This window comes from Camelus bactrianus, chromosome 2, assembly GCF_048773025.1.
Source record: "Camelus bactrianus isolate YW-2024 breed Bactrian camel chromosome 2, ASM4877302v1, whole genome shotgun sequence".
NCBI lineage: Eukaryota > Metazoa > Chordata > Mammalia > Artiodactyla > Camelidae > Camelus > Camelus bactrianus.
This window is the reverse complement of record NC_133540.1, coordinates 101,545,129-101,560,450: the sequence shown is the minus strand read 5'-3', so window position 1 is coordinate 101,560,450 and position 15,322 is coordinate 101,545,129. Positions and strand designations below refer to the sequence as shown.

The window sequence follows — 15,322 nt, the reverse complement described above, 5'->3', positions numbered from 1 at the left end:
ACAATCTCAACCTGTTTTTAAGTTACTAAACTGGCTGTGTCCATCAGAACTAAGTCCCTCTTGATTAAACCATAAATTATTTAAGAAATTCAAAAGTGTCAGTGAAAAACTGTGTAGGCAAATAGTTATTTTGAAGAAGTCTATGTGTTTGTAAGAGATGAGCAAAGGAGATAATATGCACGGTTATTGCAACTATTTTTGTTTGGGATTCTTTTGAGGGTTTTTTTTTTTTTAAATTCAGGGGCTGAAATCACCTTGGTTTTGCTAAAGGAGCATCTACTTACATGCTACAGTCCAGGTCATGTATTCTCTGGCAGATTTAGAAGTCTTGTGAAATGTCAACCAAAGAATCCCTGACTGATGAGTAGTTTGCTGCCAATATCATATGGGCCAGAGCCCTCCATTTTTAGTGATCATTTTTAGTGATGGGGCACTGAAATAAGAGAATGGAGTAATAGAAGATAGTTGGCACATGCAAGGGTTATGAAATCAGTTTCCCCCTTTTCATCATTCTAGGAATGGACAGTTTGCTACTTTACCTTTTATCTGTTAATGGAAGGAAAGAACATTGTCTTTTGCCAGTAAGGGAAGTAAATGTAGGATTTGTTGATCTACTTTTGCTTCGTGTCCTTTTCATGTAGATGAATCATACAATGTGTGTTTTTTTTGTGTCTCTGGCTTCTTTCACTCAGCATGGTTTTGAGGTTCACTCATGTTCCTTTCACTTTTTAAAATGAGTTTTATAGCTAATAGTGGAGGAACATAGTAGGTACATGTGAGTCGTGTGGGCAAATTGTCTGAAACCAGTCAGTGTAGAGAAGAGTTACATATTGAAAGAGTGGTGATAATATCATAAAGTCATCTTGTTAATGTTTGTTATTCATCTATAGAGGTTTTGTTTGCTAAATATTTACTAACAGAATATCAGTATATGATAGTTATCACAATTAAAGTGTGGGTGCTGAGGTAGAAATTTGTTATGGAACATTTGTGCTATTTAAGCTAGAAAGAGAATGAACTATGTTGGTTTCATTTTTATTTTGAATTGTTAATAAGATACTTCATTACTTTTTCCAAATGAATATAGATTGTGGACTAGAGAAATGATTGTTTACCTTATTAGTCTTTCTTGATTATATGATCAGAGCTAATCTATGTGAGTGACAGACCTAAGTTATAGATAGGGGAGATGAGAGAATGGGTGGAAAATGTACATATTTCCACTAGAAAGTAGTTTATCAATTCCAGTACTATAGAGATATATTTAAATATTTACACCGAAACATACTTCATTTTATTGCCCTAACTTGATTAACATAAAGTGTGAAGTAATTAACTCCTTGCCTTATTGAGACAATTAACTATGTAAATATATCAAAGCAAACTTTTGTCTGCTTCATAGAATTCCCTCAAAGTGTCTTAATTTGAAAACTACTCTGATTAGAATTCAAATGACTTCACATTTTTCATGGGGAGTCACATTTGAAATAAGTTAATATCAATTGATATAATCTGAACTAATCTGAGGAAAAACAAATGAAGTAAGAAATTTAAGTATACCTCTCTCCTATCTTTTTACCTTTTTGTTTTCATGTACCTTCCCCAGGAGCTTATAAAATACTTTTCCTTTATTTTTTACTCAGACTGAAGTAATTTAGTAAATTGATTCATGTTGTTATTCAGGATTTTTTAAAGTATTGCTTTTCTCTGACATATTATTTGAAAAGGGCTGCAGAGTGGGTACTGATTAACTAAAAGGGGTGAATTACTAATGGTATATTTTTGTGTGGTTTATGGTAGGAAGGGAACTGGGGAGTTGGAAAGCAAGGTATTTATTGTCTGCATTCTGCCTCCTAGACGAGACTTGATATGATTATATTGGGGAGTTAATCAAGATCTATTGAAAACAGAATAAACTATTTTAAAGACATGTTTCATCATAGTTTTTGGAAGAGAGTAAAAGAGAAAAATAAGACATTTTAGGACTGGACAGTTGGTCTCATTTGGGTTCATTTAATAGTTGAGATTTGGTTTTATATTGATGATTATAGTATCATTTTCTTTTTGTTCAAAAAGTAAATGTGGGTGATTTTAAATATACTCCATCATTTTTCTCCCCACCTCCCAATTTGTATCTGTTCAAAAGGATCCCTGTCTTATAACCTTGTGTTTGATAATTAATGCTACCTTTTTGTTTTTGTTTTCTTCTAGGCTGTATTCATCACCAAAGAAAAAACTTACACCAATGCAGAAATCAGTTAGTCCATTAGTTTGGTGCAGGCAAGTTTTGGATTACCCAAGTCCTGATGTTGAATGTGCTAAAAAGTCTCTTATCCACAAACTTGATCAAACTATGTCAGGTATGTCTATAATTTTACTTGTAAAATTTATCTTTTTACTTTCTTTAATCAAAAAAAAAAACATAAATATTAAGTGTTACGTTTTTAGGAAGGCAGCTCTTTGCTTGGTAGTGTTTTTCAAATCATGTTGTGCATGTCATCATGAGTTTTTGCCCTATAGACATAACCCTATTCTACTATTAATAGCTTTTTTCCCCCAGTTCTTTATTTTTATTTAGCTTCATCCTCAAAAATAATATCCAAAAAATAATAGGTGTTTATGTGGTAACTTTTTTGCTAATGCAAGCTAAAACAAATAACTATTAAAGTTTTCTCTGGTATCATCTAAAATCATCTCACCAGCCCCAGGGAAATTTTGATGTGGTAGAAGGATACAGGTTGAGAAACAAAAAGACCTCATTCTCACTGTATCACTTGGTTGCTGTGAGACTCTCTGCAAATTATTTAACTCCTGTGAGCTTAGTTGTCTCATGCGAATGAGCACTGTAAGGTTATTTTAAGGATTAAACGATAATGTTTATGAAAGAGCCTAGCATGTTTTTCTGGCTCATACAGTGCTTAGTAAATGTATTCATTTCCCCTTCTTGTTGTCTTTGTTGGGTTTTTTTTTTTTTAAACTTGGAATTTTAGGTTTAAATTGCTTTTGTGCTCTGTTTAATAGCATTCACAAACCTGACATAATGTATGTGTCACTATTTATGGCATTGAATGTAGCATGCTAGTGTGTTAGAAATGTAGAAAAAATATTATTGACTCTTTCTTGGAATTACTCTCAATGTTTTAAGAATATCAGTTTCCTAGAATACTCATGTAGTAAAACATTAATGCATGATTTGTAATCCTAAATAGGTTTTTTGTTTTGTTTTGTTTTTTGCTCTGTGTTTACTTGGCAGCTATATGCTTATAATTGTTTATTTTGGCTTTATTATTGAAATATGTGCTCTCTTGTTAGTAAGCTGTAAATGGTCAGGAGAGTCAGGGGGAGCCTACACAGTTAAACTGGCTGTAGTTTATAGTTAAAGTATAGTTCCTTTGGCTATGAGGAGAATGATTATTATAAGAAAATAATACATGGGATGGGCATAGCTGAGAAAACCAAAGCTGTTGCACTTCAGAAATAGCAACTGGAGTGAGTAGCTTTTTGCTTTATTATAACAAAGGTATTGAAGATAGAAAGAGTGTGTTAAGAGAAGCTATTACTCTTGAACCAAAACTAGGTATAATCAAGTATTGGATCTGCTTAACAATGTTTAGATTTTACAGCTGTATGCACAGAGCGATAGTTATAATTGTAAATATAATATATTTAAAGGAAAAAATAATTTGGCTATTACAAGTTTGAACTTTGTAGTCCTAAACTTCCTTTTTCCCATATTGGAGGGGAGATTGTTGTTTTTTGCTTTGTTTTGTTTTTTAAATGGAGGTACTGGGGATTGAACCCAGGACCTTGTGCATGCTAAGCATGTGCTCTACCCAGCCCCAACACCATCCCCAGTTTGTTTTTCAAATGTATTTTATGATAAGGCAAAGCTTCCTAGGAACTTAGCTTTTGTATTCTAGCAGAACCATTCTGCTCCATCACATTCAGCTTCTCTGCAGTGTCCTGCCATGTGTTCCTAAGATGTTCTTCTCTTGTTTTATTATGATAGTGCATTATCTTTTTTACCCTGCCTTACTCTCACTGTGGTTTTCTTTTCACTCTTTCAAAGTTCTCCCTTCTCTGCCCTTTTTTTCTTTCTTTTGGTGGTAGGATTTATATAACATAGAATTTCCCACTTTAACCATTTAAAAATACACAATTTAGTGGCACATTAGATACATTCGCATTGGCATCCCCACTGTCTATCTCCAGAACTTGTTTGCCATTCCATATACTAAAATTCTGTACCCATTAAACTTCCCATTCTTCCTGTCCCCCACCTAACCAGGTCTCTTTTGCCCTGTTTCTCTCTGTTTTGTTGATTTCATCCATTCATATGATGTCCATCTCTGTTCAAACTAATCTCCTTCATGCATTTATTCAGTTAATATTTAATAAGAGCCTGTTATGCATGAAGAATTGGGGAAAGGGTTGCTGATACATGATGAAGAAAGACTGACACTGTACCTTCACTCATGGAGTTTATCATCTAGTAGGGAAAACATTAGTACAAATAATTTTTATAACCGGTGATACGTAATAAAAGAATGGTATACAGTGCTTTGAGCTTGGAGAAACAGGAATTTTGCCTCAGGGAGTAACGTTTGGCCTGAGTCATAAAGATTCAGGGAAATTTAAGTGGGCTAAAGGGCAAGGTGAAGGAGGGAATAGAGTGTTTCAGATGGAGAGAACAGCATGTGCAGAGGCTCTGTGGGAGCATGTGGGAAGGAGCCTGGCACACATGAGGAACTGGAACAAGCCAGGGTGGCTGGAGACTAGGGAAGGAGAGAGAGGAGATAAGGCCGAAAGGTATGCAGGAGCCGGACTCTGCAAGGCCTTAGAAACCATGTTAAAGGTCTTGGACTTTATTCTAAAAGCAATGGGAAGATATTGAAGGGTTTTATTCTAGGGATAGTGTGTGGAGGCAGGAAGAAATGATAGGATTTGCATTTTGATAAGGTTTTATGCATAGCTGTAGATTGGAGAGGGCCAAAAGTGAATGCAGGATGCTTTCGAGAGGGATTGATGATGATAGTTAGACCGTGTGTTGGGGGTTTAAGGGTCATAGTGGAGATGAGAAGGTGTGAAAGGAAGAGGGAGTGAACCAAATATGAGGGAATGAGGGAGAAGAAAGAAGCAGCAGTGATTTCTAGATTTTGACTTGTGTGATAGGATGAATGTTGTTGTCATTCTGAGATGGAGACCCCAGAAAGAGAATTTGTTTTAGCAGGAAAATCATGAGTTTGGATTTGTTGGCCCTGGGTGCATTTGCCATACCCTCAGGGGAGACATTAAATGGGCAGCTTATATGGAACTGAAGCTCAGGAAAACTTAGACCTGGAGATAAAAGTAACAGGGATTTGGGGGAATATAGATAGTAGCTAATGTGGATATGAATGAGATTTCTCAGGAAAAAGAATATGGTTTAGAGTGAGAAAATAAAAGGGTTGAGGACTTGAAGTGCTAATGATTAAATCAATAACCAAATAAAGAGAGACTGCCTCAAAGGAGATCAGAGTAAAGAGATAGGAAGGACTGAACATCCCCATTTCTGCTCAGGTTGATATATCTGAGATCATGCTACATACTACATGGTATGTTTAATGGTGTCTTGTCTCATGGTGAATGTGTATAAAACTATACATATTCCTGCACTATCCAGCTAAACAGAAAACCTGCATTTCTCCTCCCCAAGCCAGCGCTCTGCCTGGAGGCAAACCAGAAACTTCAGAACCATCTTGTTTTTTTCCCCTTAGTAGTCCTTTCATTTTCAGTGTCTATCCTTTTCTTCTTCTTCTCCCTCTTCCTCCTCCTCCTCCTTTTCCCCCTCCCCCTCCTCCTTCTTCTTTTTTGTTACTTTTTTTTGCCTAGTTCAGTTTGATCTATTTAACATCAGAATTTCCATCAGTCCCCCCCTCCCCCCAGCTGACTGGATCATTATCACTCTTGCTCAGAAGTCCCTGGTGGTTGTATCATTACTACTGAACAAAGCTTAAGGCTCCTGAGCATGTAGTGTTCCAGTCTTCCTGTGACCTGGCCCCAGTTAGTTTTCCCTGATTCCCTCACCATGTGCTTTACCTTTCTCGATTACTCACTCTTATTTCCTGGACATACTTTGTGTCTTCAAAATACTGCTTTTGTTTGTGTTATAAACACATATGAAAATACATACTTTTTCCACTTTCAGTGGGCTAACAAATTACTCCTCATCCTCTCAAGACTGCACCAGTGCCTCTCCTTCCAAAAAGCCTTACCTAGTTTCTCTCAGTTCTTATGAATTACTTCTGTCTCATCATTTCCACAACCCCTTTGCACCTTTATGATAGTATTCATTTCGTTTTGCCTTGAAATTGTCATTTTTTTGCCTATTCTACTTGGCTGTAAGCCTCTGGAGAAAAGGCACCATGTCACATTTGTGTATTTATTCTACATAGTATTTTGTTCATGGTCATAAATACTGAATAAGCTTTGAATTTTGGAATAGGGTGGAAGAAAAAAATATTTTTAAGTATCAAAATTTTCTGTATATAATTGCATTTGATATCTTGGCTTTACTTTTGTACTATTTTTATAATTTTATATGCATAGTGCAAAATTTTTTCCTTTTTTTGGCAAACATATTCTCCTTGGCCCAGAAAACTGGGGAGAAAAGGCTTTTTTTTTTTTTTTTTCTTAAAAAGAGAGTTCTCGTATGTTTGACCTTAACCTGGCCTAAATAGTCAATATTGCTTTATTTTTTTTCAAAAATCCAAACTTTGGAAAGGCTATTTTTAAAGCTTATTATTTCATAGTTTTTTTTTTTTGTTGTTGTTAGCAATATGTATTTGTTATAAAAAATGAGAAAACATAAATATGCTTTTATATTTATTTTATTTTTAAAGGCTATTCAAGGTTGACACAAGTGGAGTAAACTTTCCAACAAGACACAAGTAACTTAATTTAGTGGCTAATAATTTATTGAGGAGATATTCTTCCTATGGTGTTATTTTTGTCTGGTGTGGCTGCTGTTTTATTTGCATAACAAAATTTAAGATAATGGAAATATTTGGGATTATTGTGATATATTTTCCCCCACTACTATAGAAAAGTTTCTGTATTTAAATTGAGACAGATAATGATTTAATGAACTTTCTAATAGGAAAAATTTTTGAAATGTTAGGAAAAATTTTGAAGTGTTGTTAGTTTCTTAAATTTGATTTCCCCCCTTGTCATTAATGCAGCTCTCAAGAGGCAGAATTTATATAATAATCCTTTCAACTCCGTGAGTTACACAAGTCCTTACAGTCCAAATGCCAGTAGCCCATACAGCAGTGGTTTTAATTCTCCATCCTCAACCCCAGTGCGACCTCCTATAGTCAAACAGCTAATACTTCCTGGAAATTCAGGTAAGGAGACAATGAAATGGTGTACTTAAGAAATGCTTGTTTGGTACATGCACTCCAGTTTTCATAGCAACACTATACACAATAGCCAAGACATGGAAGCAACCTAATGTCCCCCAACAGATGACTGGATAAAGAAATTCTGGTATGTTTATATAATGGAACACTACTCAGCCATAAAAAAGAATAAAATAATGTCATTTGTAGCATCAGTGATGGACCTAGAGATCATCATTCTAAGTGAAGTAAGCCAGAAAGAGAAAGAAAAATAACCATATGATATCACTTATATGTGGAATCTAAAAAAAGAAAAAAGAAGTCTAATGAACTCATCTACAAAACAGAAACAGACTCGGAGACATATTAAACAATCTTATGGTTACTGGGGGAAATGGGGTTAGAAGGAATAAATTTGGGAGTTTGAGATTTGCAAATGTTAGCCACTATATATAAAAATAGATTTTAAAAAATTTCTTCTGTATAGCGCAGGAAACTATATTAAATGTCTTGTAAGAACCTTTAATGACAAAATATGAAAAAGAATATATGTATGTATATGCATGACTGAGACGTTGTACTGTACACCAGAAATTGATACATTATAACTGACTATAATTCAAAAAAATAAATAAATGCTTTTTAATTTACTGCCCTGCCTCAGAAAATAACTTACTCATCAGTAGTTTAAGTCTAATTTTGAAACCTCTAACTAGTTAGAGAAAGTATCATTGAGGAACTACTTAGCAAGCAGCAAGTAGTATTGTATTAGGCACCAGGGTTACAGATAAGCCAGGTTACATCTGTAAAGTTTTCTTCAGCATGTATGTGAAAGTTTTTAAATCTGGCTTGATTAAATAGGGTCACTAGCTTAATTCTCTTAACCAATGAATGCTTATTGAGTAGCTTGCTTGGGTTATAAAAACTATAGGGCCAAAACTTTTTAAATAGAAATTTTAATAAGCTTTGATATTGCACTTAAATGATAGTATATGGCTGTGTATGAATGTGCCAAGAGAGTGTTTCGAGCCCTGAATAATACAGGAGGGATAGAGTGCTCTAAATTGGGAGAATAATGTTTCAACATTTCACAGGTGTAGTTCTGTAACTAAGGTTATTACTCTGTAGTTTACTGTTCTTGAGAACTCACCCATTCAGTTATTCTTATTGCTGCTATTGTTATGATTAATTATTATAGCTTCCTTAAAAATTGTTAACTACATCAAACTTTTGACCTGTGTACTCCCTAGTCTAATCACTTTATTGATCCTGCTGTTAGCTCTCTGAAATATTTCACCTGTACAGTCATACTAAAAAGTTTGATCTGCCATAGTTGTTTAATATAAAGAATTTTAATCAGGCACTATTTTAGACTGACCTTGTAGTACTTATCCTATCATGTGCACTATCCTTTTCTTGATAATATAAATACTAACTGTTTTGTATTCTTCTTGCTCTTCTTATGTGCCTTTCATGTTGGAGCTGACTCTTATGGTGAAGAATTTTAGAAAAACAAGAGTTTCAAATCTGTATTAGAAATATTAGTAGGGGAGGATATAGCGCAAGTGGTACAGTACATGCTTAGCACGCATAGGGTCCTGGGTTCAATCCCCAGTACCTTCTCTAAAAATAAATAAATAAACCTAATTACTTCCTCTCACCAAAAATGAACGAATGAATGAATGAATAAATAAATACTCAGGACAGCATTTGAATTTTCTTAATTCTTCACTAGAATGTGATCTAATCTAATGAAAACATTTCCTTAGAAACAAGTTAAACTCTTTTGGATATGTATATCCTCTGACCTGTCTTCTATTTCCTTTTGGTTTAGAGTGATAAAATGCATTTTTTTATCCAGTCATTTTCTTTATCCCATCTTTGTCCTTCACTACTAACCTTCAGAGAACTACTTGGTTTCCCATTACCAATTTGGCAAAGGAATTTTGTAAACATGACATAATGTAGGAGAAGTAAGCTTAGTGTCCTTCTTTTGGTTTGTTTCTAAATCTCTAAGGAATCCTGGTTTTCCTCAAATTATAGTTTTCTTGTTTAGGTAAAGTAGATGCTTTTATTCAAGGGAAAAGATGATGGTGTTTCCTAATGAGTGAATTTGGGAGGAAAAAGCACATCATAAATTCATCTGTTTATAGAGCATTTTCATTGGCTACTTTTTAAAAAGTTGAAATCCTCTAGCATGTATTATTGAACATTAACTACTTGGCCAGGTACTGTGTTGAAAACTTAATTGTTTTGTAAGGATATAGATAAGTTATAGCTATATGAAAATGTTTGTGTTTGTCATTGTATATAAAGGTGTCTCTATAGCCCTCTTTATTCTTAATCAGGTCAGTTTTTAATTTCAATATTTGGAAATTTTATAAACAGAAAAGGCAATAACAATGAACTGAATCCAAAGACATAATATCAAGTTAATTGCAGCAGATGTTTATTCAATTTTTGTTTCACCAAAGTTTGAATCTTTTCTTTTTTTAAGGTAATTTGAAAAGTTCATCAGACAGAAATCCTCCACTCAGTCCTCAATCCTCTATAGACAGTGAGTTAAGTGCTTCAGAATTAGATGAAGATTCAATTGGATCCAATTATAAGCTAAATGATGTAACTGATGTGCAGATTCTAGCTCGGATGCAGGAAGAAAGTAAGTATTTTAATTGTTCAAAGTTGGGGTCTTTCATTACTGCATAATTTTTTGTGGTTATTAAATATGCCTTACAGTGTTGTGGATCAGTAAGGTAGTAAGAGTAGAAATGTTCAAGTTTCAGAGGCTTATTCAACATATAGATGGTTTGTTCATTAACTTATTTTCAGAGTCCGTTTTATGTAGAGTAGTTTGCTGTGTGAGGAGCAAAGAAAAGCAGGCTGTGCTCTGCTTCTGTGACTGGTAATCATACCTTGCATGTTATTCTGCACTGTAACTCACTAGTGTAGTTATTACTCTATTGCTCTGTGTTCTCTTAGTGTAGACCAGGATTTCTCAGCTGTTCTTTCATTATTACCCCTCTAAGGAGCCTATTTGGACACATTTTGTTTTCTTTTTACCCACCCCCACTCCCATTAAATGTTAATACTGCAGGTATACAATATATCTCTCTGTGTACTATAAAGGCCACAAACTACTATGATACCTAAGATTTTTCTACACCCTCAAAACTAATTTTTTATCCTTGGAGGCAAATATCATCTTTTTTAGAATGTATGGTGTAGTCTATAAAAAAGACCTTTATGAAAAAATCAGAATTGTGATATTAAATTACATGAAGTGTGTGATGTTGCTTTGCAGAGAGATCCCTGCAACTTTTTAGGTCACAGATGCCTTTGAGAATCTGATAAAAAAGGTTGTCCCCTGTCATTCCCAAAATATGCATATGTATAAAATTTTTCATACTATTTCAAGAACTCATCAATGCCTTGGCTCTCATCTGAATGTAAGATGATGGTGATAGTATTATTCTTGCCTGTACATTTTATTGTAAGATGCCATTGGCTTAACTGTGAGGGAAACAGACTCTCTAAAGTAATCCCTTTAACCTTTACAATGAAAAGATCCTTGAAGCACAGATTTCAGAGTTTTGACAATTACCTGAGGTAATGGAGTCATGCTATAATTTAGCTGAAAAACTTCCTGTTTAGGCCCTTTCTTTTATGTAAATCTGTAGTAAGTTTTATCAAGCTGCAACATTTATTAAGAAACTGAAGAATGTTTCTTACTCTGCTAATTTATTTCCCATTTTCACACAGCTTTCCTTAGAAAGATAGAAGGGGTTGGTGCTTGTTTTATCTGTCTTTAGCCCTAGAAACTAATAACATATTACCCTTTCCTTCTATAACTTAATATATATATATATCTCCTCTCTAGGAGTATGGTATTGTCAGCTAGGGAGGGGCTAGTTATTGTCACGGATGTGAAAATAAAGAATGCTGCCTAACTATAACTCAGAGTAAACTCACTTATTTCTTCTTTGAACCGTGACTTTTTAGACTACAGTATTTTGTTGGAAATTCAAACAACTGTAGCTTTCATATTGTATGTTGGTAACAAATAATAGAAATTTTAGCTTTCCTTTAATAATCCTTTCTAAGCCATCCACGTGCACAAATATTTTTCTTGGTGAATTAAAAAAAAAGGATGCTAAAAATGTTGTGTGATACCTCCTTAAACACTAGCTTTTTTTTTTAAGAATGATTTTCCTTTTTACAATATTTACCCAGTTTTTTGGTAGCAAAAATGTAGAGTAACAGATTTGGGTTGTTGCCTGTTTAAGCCCCCTCTTTTTTTAAGATGAGAAACCACTCACAGTGGTTGTGACTTCCTAAGATCCCTTCCTTGTTAGTGGAGAGGCTGCATCAGGATCTGGATTTTTCTTCTCTAAAACAGTGCTCTTCTCACTGGTTTATTATCTTTTGTTAGATGACTGAGTGCCATGTTTTCTGTAACATGACACTAAGTAACTTTGTTGGTTATTGCAGTGGGCCCCAAACCTGACTGAAGATCTAGATGGGCTCCAGGAATCAGTAGGTTTACAGGTACCCTGGTGTGATTCTCATCTACTACTTTGGGGAACCATACTGATAGGACTTTCTGTGTATAGATACATAACCTTAAAGTTTGAATACTGCTGTAGAACAGATCTTTTAGACTAAACTGCCAGTAATTAACAGGACTTCCTCAAAATATTATCTAAATTTTATAATTGTTTTCAGTTGTAACTTTTTCCTTGTTAAATATGTATCAACATTTGTTTTTTAATCTACAAGTTTTTATACTATTTGAAGGGCTCCTCAGGTTGCTTGGGTGTTTCTGGAGGTATCAAGATAAATAAGGGACTCCTTTGAAAATTCTTACTTGATGGCTTAGAATTTAAACTTGTTTTATGGAAGTCTCTTAGGTTTTGAAGCAACTGAAATTATATTTGTGTTCGAATATTAAATTTCTAAGAGTGGGATAGAAGTTTCCTTCATCATCTTCATGAATAAGGTTAATCCAAGGGTTCGGTATTCAGGGAGTTTATTTACTCACTGATGTATTCTTTGCACTAGTTGGACAGTAATTGTTTTCCTTCAGTATTCCTTTAGTGTTGATATCAAATTTGGATTACTGTTTTTTGGAGTAGAAATATTTTTAAGTTTATGGTTCTAGTTTTAATAATAGATTTCAGATTCAAGAAGAAATGTTGAAATTGGGTGAAGCTTTATAGAATTTCTTTCAATTTAAAAATAGCCTTTTTGATGTGGTATTTGTATCCTTATATGTGGGGAGATCTAAGGTGATTAATTGAAAAGAGAGCTTTCCTTTACACTTTATACCCTGTTTGAATTTCTCAGTGGTAATCTTTTGCCTTTACACCTTGTTTGAATGTTTACAAATACAACTAAAGAAATAAAATAACACATTCGTTATTGTCAGGTCTCCGGCAAGAATATGCAGCCACCACATCTCGTCGCAGTTCTGGTTCATCTTGCAATTCTACAAGACGGGGTACTTTTAGTGATCAGGAACTTGATGCACAAAGTTTAGATGATGAAGATGACAATATGCATCATGCAGTATACCCGGCTGTTAACAGGTTTTCACCATCACCACGCAATTCTCCTCGACCATCACCTAAGCAGTCACCCCGAAATTCACCTCGTTCTCGATCTCCTGCTCGGGGAATAGAATATAGTAGAGTGTCCCCACAGCCTATGATTAGCCGCTTACAGCAACCTCGCCTTTCACTTCAAGGCCATCCCACAGATTTACAGACAACCAATGTTAAAAATGAAGGTAACTATAATGTCTGGAAGAAATTTGCCCTTCGTATTTCAGTTTGAAAGTAACAGTTTTTTACCAAGGATTTGTATTTCGGATAAGTAGATCAAGAATTTAGTCAGTTTACTGTTTTATTAATACTGAGTCAGAACAAAAATAAAGGGAGGAAGTGAATTTAATTTTACTTGATTGCTTTGCTTTGTTATACTCATGAAGTGATCTGTGTACAGATCTTGATTTAAATAATTTATGGTTCTTAATATTTCTACCCATTTATAGAATCTGTATTGAGTGGTTTATTTTTATAAGATGTGTACTTTCTGTTAACTCTTCTGAAATATGTAGAATACTTAAATAAAGAATTTGAGGGAGAGGGTATAGCTCAGTGGTGTGTGCTTACCATGCATGAGGTCCTGGGTTCAATTCCCAGTACCTCCATTAAATAATAAATAAATAAATAAACCTAATCCCCGCCCCCAGAGGTAAATAAGATAAATTGTACAAAAAATAAAATAAATATTCTTTTAAAAATTTAATTTTTGAATGTTAATATTTAATTCTTTCTCCATTTGAAAGAATGTTTTGATTTTTTTGAAAATTGAAATTCTGTTGTCAGAAAAACTAAGACGCAGTCTTCCAAACCTGTCCCGGACATCTAATACACAAGTTGACTCAGTGAAAAGCAGCAGAAGTGACTCAAATTTTCAAGTGCCAAATGGAGGAATACCTCGCATGCAACCTCAGGCTTCAGCCAGTAAGTATCTTTCATGTATCAGTTATTTAAAGAAAAATGAAAATTATGGATTTTAATTTTGTGCCAAATAGCTGTATTATTATAGTAAGCATGTAGTGATTATTAATTGCTATAAGATAATCATAGCTATAATAAAATTGAAAATTTGTCCCTATGAAATACACAATTGTATCAATACTTCTATTTGTATAAAACTGTGTTCTGTCTAGAATTTTAAAATAAGCAAATTCTAGCTTTTTATATTAAATATATATGCCTTGAAAACCTCATATTCTGCAGTACTGCACATTAAAAATGATAGGATTTTGAGGGGAAAAAGTCCTGAAACAGTGCACTTAAGACTCAAGCAGCTTTCTTACTAGAACATTAATAAAAATGATAATGATTTTATAAAAATTCTAGCACAGTTAAAACATGTTAAAATACATACTTCAGCAAATGTAGAATTTCATTAAAAAGTTGAAGGTAACTTGATGGAAAGGAAGGGCTGATACTGTTGAATTAAGGAGACATATGCAACATAAAACAGAGATCAAAGAGAATCATGCAGAAAGAGCTTCTAAGACAAAGTGGCCAGACTGAGCCGAAAAGTGATGTGGGAATAGATGGGCACTCGGACCTTACTGTACAAAGTGATTAAAAAAGAATTGAATGCTCCCCAAAAAGTATTGCTTATTAACTAGAATAGATAGGAGCATGCAGTCAAACCAATTTTAAACAAGTTATCAGGGTTATTTATACAATTTTACAAATGCTTAATATGCATGCCTTCTGTCCCGCAGTTCACATCAGCTTTGTAGTCTGATTAATTCAGTTCCTTCATAGAATGTTTACTGTCAGTGGTTGAAGTGGTCACTGTGATGTGTTCCTTCATTTCCTGAAAGCTGTGAAGAAGAAATGATACAAACATGAGGTTACTGACTGTCTATTCATTTATAACTTACTTATTGAGTAACACAACTTTGAAAGCATTCAATTAAAAAAAAATTCCTTTGCACTCTTCCTTGGCTCTGTTGTCTTTAGCTGAATTGTATCCTTTGTGTTAAGCTGCTGTTACTTGGTGGCTCAAAAATGAACAATCCAGGAAAAAATATATTTGAGCCAAAATGCTTTTTTTGATAATATTGATAAACTTTCCTTATTTACCAATTGCATGTTTTATATTACAGAACTTGTACTGTACCATACATTCATAATCCTATTTATTCCTCTGAACAATTCTGTGAAGTAGGTTCAGTTACTAGCACATTTTACAAATTATGAAGTGAAGCTTTCAAAGTTTATATAACTTATCTGTGATAATACTGTACAGCTTATAAGTAGCAAGTTAGGATTCAAGCACATGTTGATCCTGCTTGAAAGTGGAAATCCACCTAGAGAGATTTGTCACATCAGTGATTTAGTTCTAAGGCATAAAAA

At 34.0% G+C, this 15,322-nt stretch overlaps 1 protein-coding gene across 4 annotated transcripts in view; it reads left to right on the top strand.

Annotated features, from left to right (window-relative positions):
- The window catches only part of SLAIN2 (SLAIN motif family member 2), a 63,286-nt gene that overhangs the window by 22,358 nt on the left and 25,606 nt on the right, over positions 1 to 15,322 (top strand). For all 4 annotated transcript variants that reach the window (XM_074348287.1, XM_010962588.3, XM_074348291.1 and 1 more), the window contains exons 2-6: positions 2,212 to 2,360; positions 7,221 to 7,385; positions 9,877 to 10,038; positions 12,805 to 13,164; positions 13,766 to 13,903. In XM_074348287.1, coding sequence (XP_074204388.1) covers positions 2,212 to 2,360; positions 7,221 to 7,385; positions 9,877 to 10,038; positions 12,805 to 13,164; positions 13,766 to 13,903 — 974 coding nt within the window. The remainder of the gene's footprint in view (positions 1 to 2,211; positions 2,361 to 7,220; positions 7,386 to 9,876; positions 10,039 to 12,804; positions 13,165 to 13,765; positions 13,904 to 15,322) is intronic.